This window comes from Monopterus albus, unplaced genomic scaffold, assembly GCF_001952655.1.
Source record: "Monopterus albus unplaced genomic scaffold, M_albus_1.0 scaffold189.1, whole genome shotgun sequence".
NCBI lineage: Eukaryota > Metazoa > Chordata > Actinopteri > Synbranchiformes > Synbranchidae > Monopterus > Monopterus albus.
In genome coordinates this window covers 117,638-127,452 of record NW_018128069.1, presented here as the reverse complement: position 1 = coordinate 127,452, position 9,815 = coordinate 117,638, and the positions used below count along the sequence as shown (strand labels likewise).

Genomic DNA, 9,815 nt, shown 5'->3' with positions numbered 1-9,815 from the left:
GTTAATCAGGTCTTCACAGGCCCTCGCCACAGCCCTGTTGCTGTTTCCTCTGTGTTTAATGAAGATGTCGAAGATGCAACGTCCTCCTCGGCTCGGTGTCGGAGCTGAGTAACAGTGGATTTATTGTTCCCCTAAGGAATCACAGTAATAAACAGCAGCCTCAGCTGCAGTAAACAGCCATTACATCCTCTGATATTTAGCTTTGTAGTAAATGGACAAAGGACCTGGGGCAGCTCAGAGACCATTATCCTGATTTACTGTTCAGTAAAACTGCTCACCATCAGTTCAGAGTCACCTTGTGCTGCACTGGTGTTTCTGACTGAAGACAAAGACGTGGACGCTGCTACTGTGTGTCACACGCTGCATTAACACAAAACTTATTTCAGGCCTGGAACTTAAATACAACTTTGTATTTAGTTAGGAGTTGTTTTTGTCTTTATTCTATAACCGAGTCATATGGAGCCATGTGGTCAGCCAGTCAGCGGACAGGACAAACGAGAGCCTGGAAACAATGACCTGCATTGTGAAATTGGAGTAAGATCAATGAAGTCCAGAGGCAGCAAATCAGGCATACTGCTAATGAGGCGCCTGCTGTAAATCCAGGTGTTCCTAGGATCACAGCTGGGCCCAGTTACAACACCGAAGGCTTTGTGAGCGAGTGACCTTTTGGGCCACAGCATACTGTGAATGAAACAGCAGTCACCTTCAGTTTCAGGTGTGTTGGGGAGGCAACAGTGATGCGGTGGGTAGAGCAGTTGTCTCCCAACCAGAAGGTTAAATTTCAAATCTCCAAACATAATTTTGTTGTACATGTTACAATAAATAAAGCTTCTTCTTAACAGCCGTAGCGGTCAATGGTGTGAGCAGAGTCGTATAGCAGTTTGTCACATGATGTAATCAGTGAAAGCAGTTGAAGTGTCAGTGAAAGAGCAGGTGTGGACGTGATGTCAGCAGCTTTAGGCTGACTGATGTAATGACAGGTTCAATTATTCATTTAGATTAGAATCTGTGTGAGGTCGTCATCTCGTTAACATTCAGAGCTCGTTACAGCTCAAGTGCCTGAAAATGAAAAGCCTCGTTAAGACTGAGCTCATTAAGATTCAAAGATCATTAAGACTTAAACACCACATTTGAGTCTTTACTTTTCTTTATGGTTTACAGCCTATGTGTGTTTCAATTCTCGTGCACACAGGCCTTGTCCTCCAGCTTCAAGTCTGTAGATTTGTTTGTATAACGATCTGGAGAACGTATGGTTTATTTTTTTGTGTGTGTGTGTGTGTGTGTGTGTGTGTGTGTGTGTGTGTGTGTGTGTGTGTGTGTGAAGCAGCTGATATCTTGCCATTATAATGCCATTAGATCACCTGCACAGACTCTACCTTGCTGCTGTTAATAGAGTCAGAGCTGCTCCTACAGACACCAAGAATATATTACAGGAGATTAAATGAAAAGTTTAATGTATGTAGTCAGTATTCTGCCTCCAACAGTTTTCAGGTGTTTCTTACCTTTGTCTTCTGTTGCTTCAGGAGACCCAGCAGAGCCCGAGGCCCCTCAAAGCCCCCAGGGTCCCCCGATGATCAACAGCAGCTTGCTGGAGACCAGGATCCAAAACCTGAGAGAGTGAGTCTGAGAGGGGCTTTTACTGTGTAGTTTGTATAGTTCTGTATTGTATAGTCCTCTGCAGTGGGCCTAATTACTTCCTGTATCAGAAGTGAATGTAATGAGAACTCACATGTCCGGGTGTCAGGGCAGCATGATTGCATGCAGCTCACAGCGATGCTCCTGACTCACCAACACTGACTGTTCCCTCATTAACACAGTAACACAGTAACTGCCTGGACTATGCTGCTCGCCTGCTGCTGAAGTCGTTCAGAGCAACAGAACTGTACTGTTCACCCTCGGCACTTCCCATTCATTACAGCTGCTATGCTGAAGAGCGGGGCTCAGTAGAAACTGTTTATGTGCCAGAGACTTTTAAGTCTCTTATCATGTGGATGTTACTCCTGATTCCTGCTCACCTTATTGGGCCTCACTGCCACAGGTTAACTCATCTTCAGGTCATTTCCCCTTTCTGCTACTGATAACCTATAGAGATGGCTCCTGACTGACTGGGTGGAGTTACAACCAGCAGGGTCTCTGATCCATCAGCTGATTATTGTCCTGCTGATCTTGTTTATTCCCAGAATGTCAGACACTGGGAAAAAGTCCCACTGTGACTCTCCAGAGCCAAAGGTGGTGTTTTCATGTCTTGTTGTGTCCAACCAGCAGATTCACAGAGACTCAGCTGATTCTCATGTCTGACAAAGAAAAGCATCAGCTCCTCACATTAAAGAAGGTGGAACCAGAACATGTTGGTGACTGTTGCTTCTAAATAGTTTACAGTTAATTTTCTACTAGTGAGCTGACTCATGGCTGCAGCTCTAGGTCACTGAATGGCTTCATGAGGACGACACAGTGGGTTGGACACAGTGAGACAATCTGGTTTGGAAGGAGGATGTTTCCTCCCTCTGACAGAGGAGACCTGACGCTGGTCTGGAGACACAGCCCTGACTGGGCCCAGCTGGGCTCTGGGTGGTGGTTTGGCCTGTCAGCCGTACAGTACATAGAAGAGGTATATTTACTTTAGAAATAACACATGTAGCATCACGACAATTATCACAACAAGCGAAGTACAGACAGTGATTACTTGGTTACTAGTGTGTCCTGCTCTCTGTGGCATGACAGGTGCTCAGCTCTCAAATACATATAATGAGGGAGCATATCTGTGCTGCTTTAGCTTCAGCACTTTTGCAGTTTGTTAAAAAGAGAGATGAGCAACCATTACCTCATGCAGGGTGTAGAATCACACAGGCAAACGGCAGATACATAAACACACACACAACATCCTGTAAACACAGCAATGCCTCAAACCCACTATGGTTCATGTTAAAATTAAACAGTTCCTGAGAGAACCATGAATTCAGAAACACTGTAGAGGTGCCAGGTTTTTCTATCTGTTTGTCAGGAGAAGCAGAACATTTTTACAGCAAACTCGCTCCGCTGACTGGTTTTCATACAGTCGTCCTGGACCTTTACAGGAAGCAGCACTGCTGTCATAATATTTGTAGAGTACTGTTCCTCTGTACTCATATTTACAGTCATTTGATTTTAAAATTATTATTTCCTAACATAGATCATCTTTTTCTTATTGTTGTTTCTTTTTCTAAAATATGTAATACAACATTTAGATTTAGTATAAGTAGGGCTACAGCCTACAGTCTTTACTGTAAACACAGCGGACTTTAACTCTGACCCTGACTTTTCTTTGTGGTGACGTATCCCTGCAGATTCAAGCTCCGTCTCTGTGTGTGCCTCTGGGAAAGTCTAAATTGAAATAATCCAGTTATTACAGAGGAAAATCTTGCCTGAAGCTGCAGCGCCTCACTTTGTGGATCAGCACGTTATGAACCAGCCTGTGCAGATTAAACTGAAAGGAACCAGAGACAGTGAGAGACATACAAAGCAAACATCTTTCAATAGCATCTTTGTTAAATGTAACATGACAACAAACATTTGGAGAATTTGGAATCCAGTCTACAACACAAACATGGTGAAAGTGTGTACAGCTCGATGGAAAGTAGTAGAACCAACAGTCCCGTCTCCTCGTTACTCATCACCTGCACTAACAGGTGTGTTTCTGAGGCTGACAGGGTTGGACCACAGCAGGAGACCGCAGCTCAGCACTGGTGATGGAGCCACGTCTGTAAATACCTACAGCAGAAACAATACATGTGAGGCATCAACACAAACATCAGACTTTGAAGTACCTCACGGTATAAGTATATAAAGTAGTTAACATCAGCTCCACCTTTACCAGCTGCAGCATTAAAGTGATGAACAGTAATGCATCAGTCACTATGATCCAGTAGTATCAGAGATATTAATGTGAAATGGGCCGTTCTGCAGGATGAGTACTGTTTGTCACAACCACACACTCAGACTCAGGCTGGACCCAAAGGCAGGGAGCACATAGACCAGCAGTGATCACAGTTTTACTGACAGAACCGGGCAGGTACAGGAACAGAGTCGGTCAGCAGTCACATATACAGAGTACGTATGGAGATAAGTCATCCAGCACATCTCAAACATAGGTTTAATCCCCAAGAGGGGCCATAAACAGGTAAGAGTCCTTCTAACTTATTCTTAGCGAAGTACACAAAACCAAGTGAGTCTATAACTAAATCCTCTCCATGCCATTAACTGGTTACTCACAAACAGAACGAGACCATAACTTCATGGTCTTACTGCTACTTTTAGTGCAGTAAAGGATCCACCCCTGATGTGTAGGACTGTGCAGCACGCATGTGAATTCTTTTGCACGAGACGGAGTAATAAAAACCAGGGTCATAATACTGCTAACCGTGGTCCAGGTAGGCTACATTCACTGGCCAGATGGCAGAGGTTGATGAAATGGAGAAGCCGGTGCTCCCCACTTCGATTAGGGTCAGCTCGTCACCATGGCAACTGCATCAGGGACACACACACAGACACAGACATACAACTGCTCTGTGTGGGAATTAAAGCCTGTCAGCTCTGGCACAGCTCCTCATAACCCCGAGGAGGAGGAGGTCTGTGTTCACTTCTGCTCAGTTCCTTCGACTTCTGTCCCGTCAGTCACGCTGCTCTGAGAGCATTAGCCTTCTCTCTGGTGATCTGACAAAGAAAATCAGCCAGCACCTTAGTCCCTCAAGATGAGATTTCATCTTCTGTACACATTATTTTGTTGGCACAAGACTGACAGTCAGAAGAAACTCAGAGTTGACATGATGGAAACCTTTGTCTCATGAGGCTGCAGAATTTTTAACCTGCAGAGCTCAAATAGTTGCTGGTTAGACAGTGTTGATGGGTGAGGCCCAGAGTAAAGAGAAAAGGCTGGGTGTAAATGCATCGCAGAAGCATTTAGGATGGACTGAAATCCAGTCAATGCCGGCGAGCTTGTTGACACATTGAGCTTTACTTTCATGGCATATTTGATTTTGGCTGAGAGCACAGCACACCTGTGAGAAGTGCTTAATTCAGCGTGGTTAACAAGCTTCAGCAGGTGACTGGTTTTCTGATTGAATTGCTGTTCAGGCTTCATTAAACTCTTACACAGGTAGCACTGATGCTATCTGTGCTTGATGTGTGGTGGTACTGTGTTTCCAGTCCTCCTCAGTTTGTTCTGCTGGGAGAGATCCCGCCAGAGCAGAAACATCTGCGAGATGAAATGAAGAATCCGGAGAAATCAATATATCATCAGTTTTTGTTCTGTTGGTGCAGATAGAGAAAGTTTGATTTAAGCTCTGCAACTAATTTTCTCTCCTGTTAAGTTTGGTTTGTTTCAGAACTTCAGCTCTGTGGATTGAACCAGCTCAGTCTGACTCATGATGTGTTTGTGTCTGAACCTTTACACAGAGGATTTGAAACAAACTAGATGCAGTGACACTTTTTAATTTGGGCAATGCGATGCTAACTGTAAACTCAGGCAGGAACCACAGAGGTACCACGGAGACAGATGAGTTTCACACAGTCAGAATGTAAAATAATCAGTCACAGTCCTTATCTGGTGATTGATTATGTTAATGACCAAGTCTCAAGTTTGCTGAATCCAAACAAACTTTTGTATGAGCAAACCTCACAGAGGTCAGAGATGAAAATATGAATGAGGCCAGATGTGTAGATGCCACAACAGCTGATTACTCATAATTCAAATCAATGGAAACATGAACACCACAATGAGTATTCCTGCCAACTCGCTCCTGCATCTACAGTAAACCACCTTCTTCTGGAAGAGAAGAGGAGGATGTTGGTCGGTGACCTGAGAGCTGCTGTCTGTCACAGTGAAGGAGCAGAAAACCACCAGTTTGCTGACAGGAGCCAAAACACAGTCACTCACTGGTGACAGACCGAGATAAACAGGAAGGAATTGGAAAGTGTCCTGAGCTCCACCCTGTCAGCCTCAGCACCTCCCCGAGGAGGAGGAAGGAGGAGGCAGCAAGATAGAGTAAACGCTGCTGAATATCTGAACGTGTTACACATCTCTGGAGGTTCTCAGTCATCCAGGTCAGGGTGTTTGGACTGGAAGCTCATCTCATCCAGGTCAGGGTGTTTGGACTGGACTGTTTGAGGTTCTCGGAGACATTTCACCTCTCATTCAAGAAGCTTCTCTGGCTCTTCTTTAGTTTAGGGTGATAACTGAATGACCCCCCTGTGCCTGTCTCCCTGTAGGTCTGTCTGCCATCGCCTCGGGCCGGACGTTTTCCAGAAGCTGTATGAGAACCTGAAGGAGGCCAGGCAGCAGCAGGACGCTGAGGACGGCATCGCACAAGAAGCTCTCAGTTGTCTGGAAGAGAAACCTGATGTTGGTTTCCAGATGCACCAGCTGCTGTTTTATGAGGAAGAGCTGCAGTTAGTGAGGCGGCTGCAGGAGGACAGGCCAACTGTCTGACTGTCTCTATGAGAATCATGATTTAAATAACAGACTGTATGAAGAACGACATTTGTTACTCTCCAGGTAACCTGTGAGCTGTAGTATCAGTTCGACATATAAAAATAGAAAAGAGTTTGTGTGGACTGCAGTTTATTTACACGTATGTATGAAAGTGGAAACGCAGCCAAACAGCAGATGCTTTTGTCTGAATCAGCTCCAGTTACAGTTTTTGACACAGATGTGAAGCAGGATCTGTGATCAGACTCCTGACAGCTTCCTGGTGAGCTGCCCTGTTTGTGTTGTGGCTCCCAGCAAGCAGCATTTCACCAGACCGCAGCCTCGCTGGATCATGGTCTTTGTTTCATCTGATGTTCTGGACAAATCCAGTAGTTTCCCAGTGAAACCTTCAGCCAGTCTGTTGGATCATCAGGTCAGCTGAGCTGTTCTCTGTTGCTTTACCTCTGCTGTCCCAATACATAGTTCTGTCCACCTCTACGGTGGCTCCCAAGGACAAAGCATGCAAAGTCAAAGCACAAACATTAAGGAAATATGCTGCATGTGTTTCTGCACCTTTCCTTAATGTCTGCGGATACATATCTGTGGACTAGTGTGACACTATAGGACTGTGTCTTCTGTCACACGTGCACAGGCTAAACAACACAGGAAGACATTAGTCTGGTCTAATCCAGGATGATGTCCAGTCAGGGCTCACGACTGCACCTGGAGCTGGAACACTGCAGTTACATAGCAGGGTAACCCTTTTACTGTCGGCTGTTGTCACCTGGTTCCTGGTGTCTTTACCTTCATCTGTCCTTTATTTACAAACCAACTTTTCACCAGTAGTGCATAAAAAGTCTGTTTATTTTCACTGTCCGCTAATATTCACTTGTTTTCCAGGACTGCTGTGTGAATATTTAGCTGTTAAACAACTGTCACACAACATCACCATGATCAAAATTTAATTAGAGGTAAGGCATTAAATGTTAGAGACCTCTCTGCTGTAATGAGTTGTTTTTTTTAGCATTTTATAAGTGTGAACAAGACACGTGTGATATGTAGCTGAGAAAATAAAAAGAGGTCTGAGAGGATTTACTCTAATCAACTAAGGATTATTCCAGGAAGCAAGTACGACTCTTCAAGGTGTGAAGCTTATCTGGCTGCAGCAGAGGATCCATGTTCAGCCAGAGACACAGTCACAGGACCACGTCTGTTGTTTTTTTTTAACCCTGGAGCTCAGTGTCTTGTACGGCTCCAGGCGTTTATTGAATCATCAGACTAACCTCTCATCCCAGCAAACCCTCTGTTTGTTCATGAAGCCTGAGGCTGACAGGTGGGCTGCTGCGGCGTCGCTGATGGTTGGTCCACCGTCCCAGACTGAGCCTGAAGGCGAGGCAGCCGGCCTGTGTTCCACCTGTCACCTCGAGTCGTGATCACACAAACTTGTTACATGTGTGACTGTAAAGAGACCCTGATTCATTTGTTTGGACATTTGTTTCCCCCACTGGAAGACATACACGGGTTAATCAGAGAGCAGGGATGACTTCTTTCTACAGGAGGGCCCAAGTGAAGACCTGTCTCCCGGGTGTGCCAGCCAGTGGGAGGACAGCAGGGCCCCCCGCAGACCAGGCATGTCACCTACTTCACCATGTGCTAAAAGGCTACAGATCAAACCCATGTGAGAAAGCCACAGAAACTGGAACCTTCGTTTACCTGTGTTAGTCTTCATTAACGTTGTAGCCAGCCGTGCTGCATAAGGTGGAACCAAAGACACATCAGCTGAGTGGGAATCAGTGTGTTTGGTGTGAAGCTAAGTCATGTTGGCTTAGAAATAACTTTTAAACCAAGCTTTTTATCTGTTTATCTCCTTACACTGTTGAAACAGCCTCATTAGAGAAAAACAATGTAAGAAGTTTAGAGAACTTGAGACCTCACCTGCTAGGCGGCTTGAATCCTTTTGTTTTACATCATAAACATCCTTTTTCTCTTCTCTCGGAAACAATTACACTTCATAACTTCCTGTGTTCTTTCTGTCGGAGCTCAGCAGGGAATTGAAGCAACACTTTCCGTCAGAACTTTCCTCTTCTCACATAAAAACATTTTTACGTCGTCAGGTCTGTGGGGAGGTGGCGCTCTGTCATGGCTCAGTGGAGCTCAGCGGGCAGAGAGAAGCTCCAGCCCTGCCCGAGGTTGGAGTGTTAAGCCCACTGGGAGCAGGTCTGGATGAGAGATTCAGCTGAACAGCAGATGTTTCTGGTTTATACAGCAGAAAAGCGGGGAAACATCCAGGAGGTAAAGCGGCTCCCAGTTTGGACAGTGATCCACGCACAGCACAAATTACAAGCTGAAAGGAACAAAGTCACATCATAAACACAAACTATGTGCTTGTCTAGAGCATTTTCATCCATCAGCCATGTTCAGGGCAGGCTCGTTCTCACCCAGCAGGAGCAACAGCAGAGGTTTGTATGTGCGCCAACTGATACACTGTGCTGTTAGCATCCTTCATTACCTTTTGGGTAACGTGGCTTTGAAGCTTTGTCTTTGTCTCTGTGTAGCTCACCCTACACTTACCTGAACAGGTGGAGGGTGAGGCTGATGTGAGGCTCTCTCAGCCGGCAGCTTGTTTGTAAGGGGTTTCTTCTTTTTGCTTCAGTTCAAGTTGTTTTGGCTCATTTTCACCTCTCTTCAGTCAAGATCTCTGCTAATTAATGCCACCACCACCCATTTTGTGCATGCACTCGTGCCATCTGAGCTGCTGCTTTTTTTTACTGTAAAACCTCCCCGGTGCCACAGCATCATCTCCCTCGATATGGGGCAGTGGCCCGACAGCTGGTTTGAAATGTGCTGTAGTCTGTGTCCATCAAACAGAAGCAGAAACTCCAGAGCTCAGTGTTTAAGGAGAATCACAAGCTGCTGAATTTAGTTTCCAGGATCAGTCTTAATAAAACATACTTTCCAGGTTCAGGAATATATTTGACACACTCAACAGACACTGAAACTTGCACTTTATTTTAAGAAACCTACTATATGTCAGAGCAGAGGGGCTGCTGCTCCTTGTCTGAACCCAGTCATCTCCAGGCATTGTGATGCAGCTGAGCTGTTCCAGTAATAATCAGTGCACACACACACACACACACACACACATAGAGCTGGCAGCAGCATCAGCTGCTCCTCTGGTGTCTCTGTGTGCTCACTCCCATTCAATTGTTTATTCTTCTATTGTTCAGGCTTTGAATGGAGGAGGGATGGTTGGTGTCAAACCCAGGAAAACAGTTGAGGAAACAGTTGCTTCAGCTGAAGCCTCAGTCACACCAGCAAGATCCATTCATTTCAGAGGAGTCACTAAATCTGCACTGATGTTTAAACACTGATG

General features: G+C 45.3%; 1 protein-coding gene across 1 annotated transcript in view; it reads left to right on the top strand.

The window, feature by feature from the left end:
- nek11 (NIMA-related kinase 11) overlaps positions 1-7,397 on the top strand; it is a 52,574-nt gene extending 45,177 nt beyond the window's left edge. Inside the window, exons 16-17 of the mRNA XM_020617390.1 lie at positions 1,524-1,617; positions 6,244-7,397. Of these exons, the coding sequence (XP_020473046.1) occupies positions 1,524-1,617; positions 6,244-6,463 (314 nt within the window). The 3' untranslated portion in view covers positions 6,464-7,397. The remainder of the gene's footprint in view (positions 1-1,523; positions 1,618-6,243) is intronic.
- Positions 7,398-9,815: the final 2,418 nt, after the last annotated feature.